The sequence below is a fragment of the Schistocerca piceifrons genome, chromosome 6 (assembly GCF_021461385.2).
Source record: "Schistocerca piceifrons isolate TAMUIC-IGC-003096 chromosome 6, iqSchPice1.1, whole genome shotgun sequence".
Classification (NCBI taxonomy): domain Eukaryota; kingdom Metazoa; phylum Arthropoda; class Insecta; order Orthoptera; family Acrididae; genus Schistocerca; species Schistocerca piceifrons.
Window position 1 is genome coordinate 87,953,453 of NC_060143.1, and position 16,561 is coordinate 87,970,013.

Consider the following 16,561-nt stretch of genomic DNA (forward strand, 5'->3'; position numbering starts at 1 on the left):
TTATAGTAATTGATACATAAAACACAGATATATGGAAAGGGCTGAAAAGATTCCAAAAGATAAAGGATTATAATGGTAAAGCCCAGCTACTGAGCATCTCTCTTGCAGGCTTCAACTGGAGTTTATCTATCATCTCCGTAATGCTTTCGTGATTACTAAATGATCCTGTAATGAAGCGCGCTGCTCTCTGTTAGGTCTTCTCTCTCTCTTCTATCAACCCTATCTGGTACAGATCCCACACTGTTGAGCAGTATTCAAGCAGTGGGTGAACAAGTGTACTGTAACTTACTTCCTTTAATTTCGGACTGCATTTCCTTAGGATTCTTCCAGTGAATCTCAGTCTGGCATTTGCTTTACCGACAATTAATTTTATATGGTCATTCCATTTTAAATCTCTCCTAATGCTTACTCCAAGATAATTTTTGGAATTAACTGCTTCCAGTTTGTGACCTGCTATATTGTAGCTAAATGATAAAGGATCTTTCTTTCTATGTATTCGCAGCACATTACACTTGTCTACATTGAGATTCAATTGCCATTCCCTGCACCATGTGTCAATTTGTTGCAGATTTTCCATTGTTACAATCTCTCAATATAATACAGCATCATCCGCAAAAAGCGTCAGTGAACTTATGATATTATCCACAAGGTCATTTATATATACTGTGCTGGGAGGAGACCCCCCAAGAGGGATCATTGCTGATAAAATTTTAATAAATAATTTTTCCATTCATAATGTACAGCCGTAGCCAGCTTGGGCATACTGTGGTTGAAGGTGCTGGCCAGAAGACCATGGTCTTCACATTCCTGCCACGTGCTTCTCGGTCAGACTCTAGTCCCACGGGTTGGTTGTGCTGACAAGGGTACGCTACTAGCAAGGCGCATTGGCAGAATCAATCCTCCAATCAAGGACTAGTCGTATGATTACATGGGGACGTGGCTGGGAGCGGCGAGGGCAGCTTGGAAATAGCTCTGCACTCTCAGCTTCAGACCTCGGCCCTGAGTAGTCGCTCCTCTAGCCTCTGCCTCTCTCCTCAAACCTCCTGATAAACAGACAGCAACCCCTCCTGGGGCTGCTCAGCCCTACGTAGGCACCTATGTACCATCGTTACATGAATAAACAGGGTCCATTCCAGCTTGATTACTTTTAATTATCACAACGCCCACCGCTCCTGACCTCTATCCTGACGAACAATATTGTGATTGAAATCACTCTTACTTCGGAAGACTTATCTCCATTGAGAATGACATGCTGTGTTCTGTTATCTAGGAACTCTTTAATCCAATCACACAATTGGTCTGATAGTCCATATGCTCTTACTTTGTTCATTAAACGACTGTGGAGAACTGTATCAAACGCCTTGCAGAAGTCAAGAAACATGGCATCTACCTGGGAACCCATGTCTATGGCCCTCTGAGTCTCATGGACGAATAGCGTGAGCTGAGTTTCACATGATCGTCTTTTTCGAAACCCATGCTGATTCTTACAGAGTAGACTTCTAGTCTCCAGAAAAGTCATTATACTCGAACATAATAAGTGTTCCAGAATTCTACAACTAATCGACGTTAGAGATATAGGTCTATAGTTCCGCACATCTGTTCAACGTGCCTTCTTGAAAACGGGGATGACCTGTGCCCTTTTCCAATCTTTTGGAATGCTACGCTCTTCTAGAGACCTACAGTACACCGCTACAAGAAGGGGGGCAAGTTCCTTTGTGTACTCTGTGTAAAATTAAACTGGTATCCCATCAGGTCCAGCGGCCTTTACTCTTTTGAGTGATTTTGTTTTTCTATCCCTCTGTCATCTATTTCGATGTCTACCATTTTGTCATCTGTATGACAATCTAGAGAAGGAACTACACCGACAATGATAGTTCAGGTATACATGCCAACGTCGCAAGCTGAAGATGGAGATAGAGAAAGTGTATGAGGATATTGAAAGGGTAATAAGTATGTAAAGGGGAATGAAAATCTAATAGTCATGGGGGTGGTGGTGGTGGTGGTGGTTAGTGTTTAACGTCCCGTCGACAACGAGGTCATTAGAGGCAAGCTCGGGTTAGGGAAGGATTGGGAAGGAAATCGGCCGTGCCCTTTCAAAGGAACCATCCCGGCATTTGCCTGAAATGATTTAGGGAAATCACGGAAAACCTAAATCAGGTTGGCCGGAGACGGGATTGAACCGTCGTCCTCCCGAATGCGAGTCAATAGTCATGGGGGACTGGAATTCAGTTGTAGGGGAAGGAGTAGAAGAAAAGGTTACATGAGAATATGGACTTGCGACAAGGAATGAAAGAGGAGAAAGACTAATTGAGTTCTGTAACAAGTTTCAGCTAGTAACAGTGAATACCCTGTTCAAGAATCAGAAGAGGAGGAGGTATACTTGGAAAAGGCCGGGTGATATGGGAAGATTTCAGTTAGATTATATCATGGTCAGGCAGACATTCTGAAATCCGATACTGGATTGTAAGGTGTACCCAGGAGCAGATATAGACTCAGATCACAATATAGTAGTAGGCTGAAGTTCAAGAGATTAGTTAGGAAGAATCAATACGCAAAGAAGTGGGATACCTAAGCACTAAGGAATGACGAGATACACTTGAAGTTCTCTAAGGCTATAGACACAGCAATAAGGAGTACCATATTTACTTGAATATAAGCCACACTTTTTTTTCCGGTTTTTGTAATCCAAAAAACCGCCTGCGGCTTACAATTGAGTGCAAAGTAAGCGGAAGGTCTGAAAAATGTTGGTAGGTGCCGCCACAACTAACTTCTGCCATCAAATATATGTAGCGCTACACAGGCATGCTTTGCAGGCACAAAGATAAATATTGGCGCAAAACCTTCTGCGTCAGTAAATAAATTTAAAAAAAAAAAAAAAAAAAAAAAGGTGCGAGACGAGCTTTTTTCTCCGCCCCGAGTTTCGACCATTGCATTTTTGTACATTATCCAACGAAGTAAATACAAATTCCGTAGTGTTCATCTTCGAATGTAGCAGCATTTGAATGTACTACGAAAATCTGACTGGCAAAACTGTTAGGGATGTTTGTCAATACGGCTAACTCTACGTTCTGAATTTTTTCCTACCTGTGAGAAGAGATGGTTGCTAATAGGAACTTTTATGAATTGTGAATCACAATTCACCACAAGAACAATATGAATAGAAACATTTTGCCATGTATTCTTTCATGTTTGCTGCTATCTCATTTAAATCCTGTCTGTCTAATATACTACGAAACTAGAGTGAGACAACAGCAAACTCGGAAGAATATACGTATCATGTCATGTTTATATTCGTATTATTCTTATGCCTAATAGTGATACAGTCAGAAATGAAGCACGGCAGTTGACTAGATTTTTAAATCTAAGATGACTAATTTCTGTGCAGAATGTAATGTACTAAAGAGGCGTCTGCAAAGATTTTCAAACGGAGAAAAATTTTCGCTAAACTCTCGTTCAGAACATCTATCATACGCAGTTTATTATTTGGTTCTTGTTGATCATTATCAAAGAAAGCAGTAGTGTAAGTAACAACAAATAGCAGTTCTTGACATTGTTTCACCAATGAGACGATTCCTCTCTCTCTCTCTCTCTCTCTCTCTCTCTCTCTCTCTCTCTCTCTCTTTTTTAAAAACAGCAGTAGCATGCACAAAAGTAAGCCATGCTGCGAGCGGCGACCTGTCATTAACACTCATTATCAGAATGTGACAAACAATGCAGGACACAGTACATTAATGCATTTTCAGCTTAGAGTGATGTAAACACCTATAACAAAGAGAACGGCGCTTATCAGATCAAAAAAATAAGCAATCAATTCAAACTAGATGAAGCAAGTGAAAAAGGAAGGGTACCCGTATAAATACGGACGGAGCGCCTGATGCGTAGCAATGGCTAACTGGTAAAGCTTAACTTCTAAACTTCAAGACTCGAACCAAACTACTGTAGCTGTATCGCCATTCATTCGACCTAAATTGTTTCTCATATTACAGTGGACCAACTTTGTTTCGATTTGAAGGTGGGGCCTGAAACTTTTCTCTCCCCTTGAATTTCGAGTCTCAAATTTCAGGTGCGGCTTAGATTCGACTGCGGCTTAGATTCGAGTAAATATGGTAGCTCAGTAGGCAGTACAGTTGAAGAGGACTGGACATCTCTAACAAGGGCCATCACAAAAGTTGGGAAGGAAAATATAGGTACAAAGGAGGTAAGTGTGAAGAAACCATGGGTAACAGAAGAAATACTTCAGTTGATTGATGAAAGGAGGAAGTACAAAAATTTTCTGGGAAACTCAGAAATATAAATTGCTGAGAAATGAAATAAATAGTAAGTGCAGGGAAGCTATGATGAAATGGCTGCAGGAAAAATGTGAAGACATTCAAACAGAAATGATTGTTGGAAGGACAGACTCAGCATACAGGAAAGCCAAAACAACCTTTGGCAACATTAAAAGCAAGGGTGGTAACATTAAGAGTGCAGCGGGAATTCTACTGTTAAATGCAGAGGAGAGAGTGGATAGGTGGAAAAAATACATTGAAAGCCTCTATGGGGAGTAAGATTTGTCTGATGTGATAGAAGAAGAAACAGGAGTTGATTTAGAAGAGATAGGGGATCCAGTATTAGAATCAGAATTTGAAAAGAACTGTAGAGGACTTAAGATCAAATAAGGCAGAAGGGATAGATAACATTCCATCAGAATTTCTAAAATCATTGGGGGAAGTGGCAACAAAACAAATATTCACACCGATGTGTAGAATGTATGAGTCTGGTGACATAACATTTGACTTTCAGAAAAGCATCATCCACACAATTCCGAAGACAGCAAGAGCTGACAAGTGCAAGAATTATCGCACAATCAGCTTAACAGCTCATGTATCCAAGTTTCTTACAAGAATAATGGTAATCAGTTTGGCTTTAGGAAATGTAAAAGCATGAGAGAGGCAATTCTGACATTGCGGTTAATAATGGAAGCAAGACTAAAGAAAAATCAAGACACATTCATAGGATTTGGCACCTGGAAAAAGCGTTCGACAATGTAAAATGGTGCAAGATGTTCAAAATTCAGAAAAATGTAGGGGGTAACCTATAGGGAGCGATGGGTCATATACAATATGCACAACAGCCAAGAGGGAATAATAAGAGTGGACGACCAAGAATGAAGTGCTCATATTAAAAAGGGTGCAAGACAAGGATATAGCCTTTCTCCCCTACTGTTCCATCTGTACACCAAGGAAGCAATGATGGAAATAAAAGAAAAATTCAGCAGTGGAATTAAAATTCAAAGTGAAAGGATATGAATGATATGATTCGTTAATGACATTGCTATCCTGAGTGAAAGTGAAGAAGAATTACATGATCTGCTGAATGGAATGAACAGTCTAATGAGTACACAGTATGGATTGAAAGTAAATCAAATAAAGATGAAGGTAATGAGAAGTAGTAGAAATAAGAACAGTGAGAAACTTAACATCAGGATTGATGGTCACAAAGTAGATGAAGTTAAGGAATTCTGCTACCTAGGCAGTACAATAACCAATGTCGGACAGAGCAAGGAGGACATCAAAAGCACACTAGCTATGGCAAAAAAGGCATTCCTGGTCAGGAGAAGCCTACTAATATCAGCTTTAATTTGAGGAAGAAATTTCTGAGAATGTACGTCTGAAGTACAGCATTGTATGGTAGTGAAGCATGGACTGCAGAAAAACTGGAACTGAAGAGAATCGAAGCATTTGAGATGTGGTGCTACAGACGAATGTTGAAAATTAGGTGGACTTATAAGGTAAGGAATGAGGAAGTTCTCCACAGAATCGCAGAGGAAAGGAATATGTGGAAAACAATGACAAGGAGAAGGGGCAGGATGATAGGGCATCTCTTAAGACATGAGTGAAAGACTTCCATGATACTAGAGGGCATCCAGCAAATAATTGAGGACATAGGTTGCAAACCAGTCAGAAGACTGATGGGGGGGGAAAAAAAGAGCAAGTGTGTCATTAATTTTAATTAATAGTGGAGATGTTGAGTTGCAGACAGGCAGAACAAAAAGACTGCTAAACAAGTCATGATCACTGTCTCGGCTGCCAAGGTCAGACTGTGAGCAATCATGCATGATGGGAGAAGCAATCTGGGTGGTTGGGGTAAGGAGGAAGCTGGGACAGGGAGTGGGAGGGATAGCAGTGTAGTGTGTGGGCAGTAAAGTGCTGCTTGTGGATGTTAACAGAGATGAGGTGGAGAGAGGGTAGGGCAGGTGGTTCAGTCTGGAGGTTGATGGCGGGCAGGGTATGGGAGAGGGAGAGGGGAGGAGGAGCAGAAAAGGAGAGAAGTAGAATGACAGTGGGGGTGTTGGTGGATTAGAAGGCTGTGTAGTCTTTGAGTTGGAACAGGGAAGGTGATAGGTGGGTAAAGGACAGTAACTAACAAAGTTTAAGGCCAGGAGAGTTACAGGAACATATGATATATTCCAGGGAGAGTTTTTATCCACACAATTCAGTGAGAGGAAGGATACAGGTGGCACAGGCTGTGAAGTTGTCATTTAAATGAAGAACGTCATGTTGGACCGTTGTGCTCAGCACCTGTTTCTTGACAACAGTTTGCCAGTGGCCATTCAGACATGCAGCTTGTTGGTTGTCATGTAGAATGTAGCACTGTGGTTGCAGCTTAGCTTGTGACTGGTTTACCAGGTTGCCCTACCATTGATGGGATAGGTGATGCTTGTGACCAGATTGGACTAGACTGGTGGGAGAATGTATGGGACAGGTCTTGCATCTAGGTCTTGCACCCAGGTCTGGATCCTTGTGGCAAGTGGTTGGGATAGAGAGTGGTGTAGGGATGGACTAGGATGTTGTGCAACACCTGCCCAATCCACCCACCCATGGCTTCCTAGTCCAGTCCTGTGGCAGGCTTATCCTATCAAATCCTAGGCCACCTGTGAAAGCAGCCATGTCACCCTGCTGCTCTGCTGCAAACCTTGCTCAGCTTTTTATATTGGTATGACTGCCAACTAGCTGCCCACCAGGATGAATGGCCACCATCAAACTGTGGCCAATAGCAATGCTCCATAACACATCATGCAGCTGAACATAATGTGCTTGATTTTAATTGCTGCTTCACAATCCATGTCATCTGGATCCTCCCCTCCACCACCAGCTTTTCTGAAGCTCCTGTAATTATTCCAGCCTCGACCTATGGTAACCTACTGTCCCCACTCCCTCCACCCAACAGTTTCAGCCCCTCTGTCCTATCACCTCATCCCTATTCACATCCCCTCACTCTCACTGTGTGCTGTCTTTGTCAACACACCAGCCAGTTTCTGGCATTCCCTGCTCCACTCCTCCCATCCCCCACTCCCTTTCCCTAACTCCCTGCCCCACAGCCTCCTGATGCTGCACTTTGGTGGCAACCTTGTCATGCTCCATCTAGTTCCCGCACACTCTGCCGAACCAGACAGCGCTGAATTTTTGAAAATGAAGTCACAGAACCAGTGGGTAAAGATTTATATTTAGAGAAGTTGCAGGTAAAACTTGCCAAACACAAATAATAGAAGAGTAAACTAAACAGTTTTTACAGCAATGAATAATGAACCAGCAATACATTGACTATGGCCAGTTACATTTAATTCTGTTCTCCATTTGAAATAGTTCTTGTTTTGTAGTGAAGTATTTCACACAACTTCAGTACATTATTCTGATGGTTTACAAAAGAAGTGATTAACCTCTACTGGTATGATATGAGGCAGGCATTTGATGAAAATACATGTACATTACTAATGGATTTAATTTACCTATCCCCAGCAATAAAATAAAAATAATATCAATTTACTTTCCTATAACTTTTTTTGATCATAACCCATTCTTAACATTATTTCTATAACATCAGCTGGCAATGATACCTTGAAATTCAAAGCTTCTAGGGAAAGACCAACGATCTCATTGATCATATTTCATTTCTTCTTATTTCAGGCATTAAATGATTGGACTACAAAATCATTTTTAATTAACTTTATTTTCACAAATTTCAGTACAAAATGTGTTGTAAATAATGAACAACATGTGCATTCAAGAATAAATAATTGCTAAAGATCGTAGCTTCATAAAACAACCAACAGGAATAATATTTTTGAGTAAAGGCCTTGTTTTTGCTTTTGAAAGAAAGCCTAATACAAATTAGTGTGCCATTGTCACTAATACAGCTTCTAAAAATATGGTAATCATGTATCAGAAACTACTCTGGATCTGAGATGATTACAAACAATGAAAACAAAAAATTGTATCCAGTCTTTAGTCACAATGTGACTTTTGCAGTACAATACTGCTCTGATATGTCAGTACATTTCTTATAACTTAACACACTATTACACAGATTTTGTCCTCTTTTTTTTTCATCTTCAAACTAGGAAAATAAAAAGTTTGAAACATAAGCATTGTAAATACAGTTGTAGCTTCTGCAAATGAAACTAGAGACCATAAAGGAATACTTCTACATTAGGATTCCTGGATCGGTGGCCAATAACTCTCCTATATTTGGGGTTTGATGGCATCATCACCTGCAACAAACAGTCATGAAAACTTTAACATAATAAAGTGGCATAGTTGTTTTGATAATGGAAAATAATAATAATAATCTGTTATACAAAAATAGTGAGAATTTGGAATGAAAAACTGAATGAAGGGTAAGATATCACCAATAAAGTTGGGAAGAGGGGAAAAAATGGAATAAATTGTTTCACATTTGTAGATGACTTTGCTATACTTTCTGAAAAATGTTACATCTGCTGTAACACAAAGTAATCTTTTAGAATAAATAGCAAGCAGGGCCAGCTTAAGAATTTCTGCACAGAAAACGTTTAAAAATACAACAAAATTGCTGAAAACAGACATTAGCCAAACTGAAAACTTTTAAAAATTTAAATATCTTTGGAAAATTATCCAAGAAAATGGTTTGGAAAAACCTGCTACAGAGGAAAGGCTACATAGAATGGGAAGGCATATAGCATAACCAAAAACTTTTAGAACAAAAAGTCTAAAAATGCAAAAATAAGGCATTATAATACAGTAGTGCAACCAAAATGTCTAGCATTAAACTAACATTTAGGTAAAAATATATCTAAAAACGAAGATGATGTGACTTACCAAACGAAAGTGCTGGCAAGTCGATAGACACACAAACACAAACATACACACAAAATTCAAGCTTTCGCAACCAATGGTTGCTTCATCAGGAAAGAGGGAAGGAGAGGGAAAGATGAAAGGATGTGGGTTTTAAGGGAGAGGGTAAGGAGTCATTCCAATCCCGGGAGCGGAAAGACTTACCTTAGGGGGAAAAAAGGACAGGTATACACTCTCGCACACACACCCATATCCAACCGCACATACACAGAGACAACCAGACATTTGTAAAGGTAAAGAGTTTCGGCCGAAGCATTGGAAGCAGTGTATCTATTTTGGAGGAGAGTATCTCGAAGGAGGCCATGCACATTAAGTAAAAGGTAAACATAGAACAATTTTGTGGACAAAGTTCTGGAATTTTTTTAACAGTCCTAATATGTGTAATGTTGCACACATTCATTGAAGGTGTGTGCAGCAAAACAAAGCCATTCTCGCAGGCCAGTCACATGAGCTTCCACAGCAAGCAAATGTAAGACTACGCGGTGGTGGTCCCTTCCTCAGTTGCTGTTATCTGACACATCTGGACTGTTTCCTGTGTTTTTGTGATATTAATACTATACTTGTACTTTCCACCACCTCTTGCCCATACAGATTATGAAATACATGTCAACGTGCTGACCTTCAGTTTAGTGATTGTGTTCTGTTGTGTTTTGGATGCACTGCTGTGTTCGGATGCAGGCTGAGTTGGCATCCCTTCGCTCCCAGCTTCAGGCAGTGTTGGCTTCGGTCACACAGCTTGAGGCTGTTGCCAATGGGCATCACTGTGGGGGTCGGGATGGGGGTTTGTCGGGGACGGCCAGCTCGTCCCACGCATCCCCTGATCGGACTACGACTGTGGTTGCCCGGGATACTGCCCGCATTGAGGCTGATCCCTCACCTGTGGTAGAGTGGGAGGTCGTTTCAAGGTGTGGCAGGGGGCGAAAGACATTCCGGAGGGCTGAACGGAAAGCCTCTCCAGTTTGTCTGACGAACCGGTTTCAGGCTCTGTCTCAGGCTGATACTGATCTTCGGCCTGACATGGCTGCTTGTCCTGTTCCAGAGGTTGCCCCTCAGTCTGCAAGATCCGGGCAGTCGCAGAGGGTGGGCTTACTGGTAGTTGGGAGCTCCAACGTCAGGCGCGTAATGGGGCCCCTTAGGGAAATGGCAGCAAGAGAGGGGAAGAAAACCAATGTGCACTCCGTGTGCATACCGGGGGGAGTCATTCCAGATGTGGAAAGGGTCCTTCCGGATGCCATGAAGGGTACAGGGTGCACCCATCTGCAGGTGGTCGCTCATGTCGGCACCAATGATGTGTGTCGCTATGGATCCGAGGAAATCCTCTCTGGCTTCCGGCGGCTATCTGATTTGGTGAAGACTGCCAGTCTCGCTAGCGGGATGAAAGCAGAGCTCACCATCTGCAGCATCGTCGACAGGACTGACTGCGGACCTTTGGTACAGAGCCGAGTGGAGGGTCTGAATCAGAGGCTGAGACGGTTCTGCGACCGTGTGGGCTGCAGATTCCTCGACTTGCGCCATAGGGTGGTGGGGTTTCGGGTTCCGCTGGATAGGTCAGGAGTCCACTACACGCAACAAGCGGCTACACGGGTAGCAGGGGTTGTGTGGCGTGGGCTGGGCGGTTTTTTAGGTTAGATGGCCTTGGGCAAGTACAGAAAGGGCAACAGCCTCAACGGGTGCGGGGCAAAGTCAGGACATGCGGGGAACAAGCAGCAATCGGTATTCTAATTGTCAACTGTCGAAGCTGCGTTGGTAAAGTACCGGAACTTCAAGCGCTGATAGAAAGCACCGAAGCTGAAATCGTTATAGGTACAGAAAGCTGGCTTAAGCCAGAGATAAATTCTGCCGAAATTTTTACAAAGGTACAGACGGTGTTTAGAAAGGATAGATTGCATGCAACCGGTGGTGGAGTGTTCATCGCTGTTAGTAGTAGTTTATCCTGTAGTGAAGTAGAAGTGGATGGTTCCTGTGAATTATTATGGGTGGAGGTTACACTAAACAACCGAACTAGGTTAATAATTGGCTCCTTTTACCGACCTCCCGACTCAGCAGCATTAGTGGCAGAACAACTGAGAGAAAATTTGGAATACATTTCACATAAATTTTCTCAGCATGTTATAGTCTTAGGTGGAGATTTCAATTTACCAGATATAGACTGGGACACTCAGATGTTTAGGACGGGTGGTAGGGACAGAGCATCGAGTGACATTATACTGAGTGCACTATCCGAAAATTACCTCGAGCAATTAAACAGAGAACCGACTCGTGGAGATAACATATTGGACCTACTGATAACAAACAGACCCGAACTTTTCGAATCTGTATGTACAGAGCAGGGAATCAGTGATCATAAGGCCGTTGCAGCATCCCTGAATATGGAAGTTAATAGGAATATAAAAAAAGGGAGGAAGGTTTATCTGTTTAGCAAGAGTAATAGAAGGCAGATTTCAGACTACCTAACAGATCAAAACGAAAATTTCTGTTCCGACACTGACAATGTTGAGTGTTTATGGAAAAAGTTCAAGGCAATCGTAAAATGCGTTTTAGACAGGTACGTGCCGAGTAAAACTGTGAGGGACGGGAAAAACCCACCGTGGTACAACAACAAAGTTAGGAAACTACTGCGAAAGCAAAGAGAGCTCCACTCCAAGTTTAAACGCAGCCAAAACCTCTCAGACAAACAGAAGCTAAACGATGTCAAAGTTAGCGTAAGGAGGGCTATGCGTGAAGCGTTCATTGAATTCGAAAGTAAAATTCTATGTACCGACTTGACAGAAAATCCTAGGAAGTTCTGGTCTTACGTTAAATCAGTAAGTGGCTCGAAACAGCATATCCAGACACTACGGGATGATGATGGCATTGAAACAGAGGATGACACGCGTAAAGCTGAAATACTAAACACCTTTTTCCAAAGCTGCTTCACAGAGGAAGACCGCACTGCAGTTCCTTCTCTAAATCCTCGCACAAACGAAAAAATGGCTGACATCGAAATAAGTGTCCAAGGAATAGAAAAGCAACTGGAATCACTCAATAGAGGAAAGTCCACTGGACCTGACGGGATACCAATTCGATTCTACACAGAGTACGCGAAAGAACTTGCCCCCCTTCTAACAGCCGTGTACCGCAAGTCTCTAGAGGAACGGAGGGTTCCAAATGATTGGAAAAGAGCACAGATAGTCCCAGTCTTCAAGAAGGGTCGTCGAGCAGATGCGCAAAACTATAGACCTATATCTCTTACGTCGATCTCTTGTAGAATTTTAGAACATGTTTTTTGCTCGCGTATCATGTCATTTCTGGAAACCCAGAATCTACTATGTAGGAATCAACATGGATTCCGGAAACAGCGATCGTGTGAGACCCAACTCGCCTTATTTGTTCATGAGACCCAGAAAATATTAGATACAGGCTCCCAGGTAGATGCTATTTTTCTTGACTTCCGGAAGGCGTTCGATACAGTTCCGCACTGTCGCCTGATAAACAAAGTAAGAGCCTACGGAATATCAGACCAGCTGTGTGGCTGGATTGAAGAGTTTTTAGCAAACAGAACACAGCATGTTGTTATCAATGGAGAGACGTCTACAGACGTTAAAGTAACCTCTGGCGTGCCACAGGGGAGTGTTATGGGACCATTGCTTTTCACAATATATATAAATGACTTAGTAGATAGTGTCGGAAGTTCCATGCGGCTTTTCGCGGATGATGCTGTAGTATACAGAGAAGTTGCTGCATTAGAAAATTGTAGCGAAATACAGGAAGATCTGCAGCGGATAGGCACTTGGTGCAGGGAGTGGCAACTGACCCTTAACATAGACAAATGTAATGTATTGCGAATACATAGAAAGAAGGATCCTTTATTGTATGATTATATGATAGCGGAACAAACACTGGTAGCAGTTACTTCTGTAAAATATCTGGGAGTATGCGTACGGAACGATTTGAAGTGGAATGATCATATAAAACTAATTGTTGGTAAGGCGGGTACCAGGTTGAGATTCATTGGGAGAGTGCTTAGAAAATGTAGTCCATCAACAAAGGAGGTGGCTTACAAAACACTCGTTCGACCTATACTTGAGTATTGCTCGTCAGTGTGGGATCCGTACCAGGTCGGGTTGACGGAGGAGATAGAGAAGATCCAAAGAAGAGCGGCGCGTTTCGTCACTGGGTTATTTGGTAACCGTGATAGCGTTACGGAGATGTTTAATAAACTCAAGTGGCAGACTCTGCAAGAGAGGCGCTCTGCATCGCGGTGTAGCTTGCTCGCCAGGTTTCGAGAGGGTGCGTTTCTGGATGAGGTATCGAATATATTGCTTCCCCCTACTTATACTTCCCGAGGAGATCACGAATGTAAAATTAGAGAGATTAGAGCGCGCACGGAGGCTTTCAGACAGTCGTTCTTCCCGCGAACCATACGCGACTGGAACAGGAAAGGGAGGTAATGACAGTGGCACGTAAAGTGCCCTCCGCCACACACCGTTGGGTGGCTTGCGGAGTATCAATGTAGATGTAGATGTAGACACTACATACTGGTGACAAGTAGTTCCCTGGGCGCCAATAAAAATCTCTGTCTACTATACAAATTGCTTCATCTTACTGCATCTTTGTTCTTGTCTTTCCATTTAATCTAACTCCTAACACACAATAACTTGAAATATGCTATTGGCAGTTGGCACTCTCTTCTGTAGACCATTTCAGTTTCTTTGATGCTCAGATGAGTATTTCGCAATGAACTATTTTTGTTTGATTCATGACTAATTGATAATTTCCATTGTTGTGACACAAGTTACTTATGTTCAAAAACATCGTGACCTGAAGTGAGGGTCCCAACCTTCACAAGAAGGTAGTCGCAGTTTTGGCTCACCAAGCTCTACCATGAATGCCAGATTTACTGACCTTTAGCAGCAACAGCAGTCACAACACACAATAGCAGCAACAGAACTTGATTGAGCTCTTAATTCATTCAGAGGAACAGGAACAGCAGCAGCATCAACTGTACTTGATCATGCACTTAACTGTTTCACCATTGCAGTAGTCACAGTTGCTATCAGCTATCCCAGCTCTCCAGCCATTTAATGAAACTCAAAAGGACTGGGAAGTATATTAGTAATGCCTCATGCAACATCTTTAGGCAAGTGAGGTGAAATGTCCAGATTACCAAGTCTTTTTTCTGTCTACAAATCTTCAGTAGGTTCAAGAGTTAGCCTCTCTGTGCCATTATCTGGCATTTTCTTTCTATTTTATGAGTATTTTTCGAAAAAATTGCATGTGGTATCAGTAAATCTATAACTCTTACAACATCACAAGTCAGAAGCTGTAAGTTATTCAGTTTGAACTGTGAAACTGCAAGAGTTGAGTTGAAAATATGAGTGTGGAATAGTATATGTGGAAAGTTTAATTCACGATGTAGTGCATCTACTGGACATCGCTCACAATGACACCCTTTGCTACCGAATAGCCTGGGCTGTTTTTCTTTGCATTCTAAATGGGAATGACCACATTATGAAGATGAGTGTCATAAGTGGCTTCACAAAGATCACACTGTGGAACTGTTGTAGCACAGCAGACATCAGCCAGTGGCCTCATCTGATACAAGTTAACATTTAAATGACTTATTTTTGATACTGGCACACCAGTCTCAGTTATAAGCCATTCTACATACTTTAGGCCAAGTACACCCTCTCTCAGTAAGTGCAGTTAACATTATGGGTGTGCAGCCACCATGAAGTGCCACATCTATGATGTGTGAAATTCATGAATGCTTATAGAAACTCATGGGCACTTATAATCAGGTGTCCGCAGACATTGTCTGATTGTGCCAAGATCCATCAGTCAAAAATATTTTGCCCTTCATATTCCGCTTTTGGATTTTCATTACGTCATACAGTGCATTCCCTCAAGCTCATCTTTATCCTGTGCTGCCACAGATAATTTGTACAAAATTCGCACCACTGTTTGAACCTGCTTTGGGGTAAGCAAGTTGATTTTCAGGCCCATATTTTATCAAAAGCCAACAGCATGCCCTACATTTAGCAAAGCCTGACTATTCCATTGGCCATTGCGGATGAGATTAAAATGGAGCTAGATTAACTAGAACAACAGATTTTGTCTCTCATTTCCTCTAGTCAATGGGAGTCATTATTAGTGGTAGTCAGGAATTCTAGGGGGGCTCTCTTTGGTCATAAAATCTTAAAGCAAACCCTTGACTCATTCAGACAAACTTTTTTCAAAACTTTCAGGAGGTAAACTGCTTTCCAAAACTGATCTCACAGATACATATTTTCAGTTACATATTGATGAACACTCACATAAAATATTAGTCTTGAATGTGCCAGTCTGAAAGCATTGCTTTAATAGGTACCATTTTGAAATGGTTAGTGCCTGCGCCATATTACAAAGTTTTATTAAGCAGACAACTGCATGAATTCACACTTTGTGTAAAGTCTCTTGACACTATTCTAGTCACTGGTTGTACAACAGCTGAAGTTTTGTGCCATCACCACCTGGTTTTAGTGGTCCTTACACACAGAGGACTTGTGTGTAGCTTATGCACCTTCTTTCAGTCAGTGGTTACTCAGTTAGGGTGTATTCTCAATGAGGAACACTTCAGCCCACCACAGAAGATGCAGAGGTTATTCAAAATATGCCTGTACCCAAATCGATCAACAGCCTTCAAGTATTCCTCAGAAAAGTGAATCACTATGCGAAATTTATTCCCCAGACAACCTCAGTAGCAGACCCACTAAATCCTTTCCATAAAATGTAATTTTCATTTCAATAGTCTGAAGAGTAATCATGCTTTTCAGAAGATAAAATCAACTTCTGTGCTAAGCTCTATCCTGCCTTCTTAGAGGTCCGCATCCATCAATGGTTGAAGCCCAGAGGCGCTCCTTTATGGGCTTCCTCACAGGGTGTCAAACTCCTGTGACCAACTCAATTTATGAAGCAACAAAATTCCACGTGGGGATTCTGGGGTAAACACGTACATCCGGGGTGGATCCAGGGTCTGCCATGGAACAGCAGGGACACTAGCTGGTGTTGGTGGCTATAACATATCGGATATAGCATCGACACTGCCACTAACTGTGGCGGCAGCACCCAGGTCAATGGCCTCCCTGATCAGGGAGTCCAGCAATACCACCGGCACAGTCACATTGTAGTCTCTGTATAACAAGGTCCCAATAGACGGCCACCTGGTCCTTCTTTCCCATGAACTGTGGGACGCACTCTTTGACGTCAATCTGGCTTCACCAACAGTTAAATCGCCTGCCATGCCATGTCTCAAACGAGTGCCTCTGCATCCAAAAATATCCAGGTTTAAGCAAGAAACTCTAGATCCAGCACCAGCATAGCTTTTGGTCCCAGACATCTTCCCAGAGCCTGCCGTCAGGACATTATCTAGCTCACGACTATTTCTATCA

The 16,561-nt window shown here is 42.2% G+C and overlaps 1 protein-coding gene across 1 annotated transcript in view; it reads right to left on the bottom strand.

Annotated features, from left to right (window-relative positions):
* Positions 1-7,970: 7,970 nt before the first annotated feature.
* Positions 7,971-16,561, bottom strand: part of LOC124802757 (transforming growth factor-beta-induced protein ig-h3-like) — a 126,810-nt gene continuing 118,219 nt past the window's right edge. Inside the window, exon 15 of the mRNA XM_047263748.1 lies at positions 7,971-8,530. Within this exon, the coding sequence (XP_047119704.1) occupies positions 8,441-8,530 (90 nt within the window). The 3' untranslated portion in view covers positions 7,971-8,440. The remainder of the gene's footprint in view (positions 8,531-16,561) is intronic.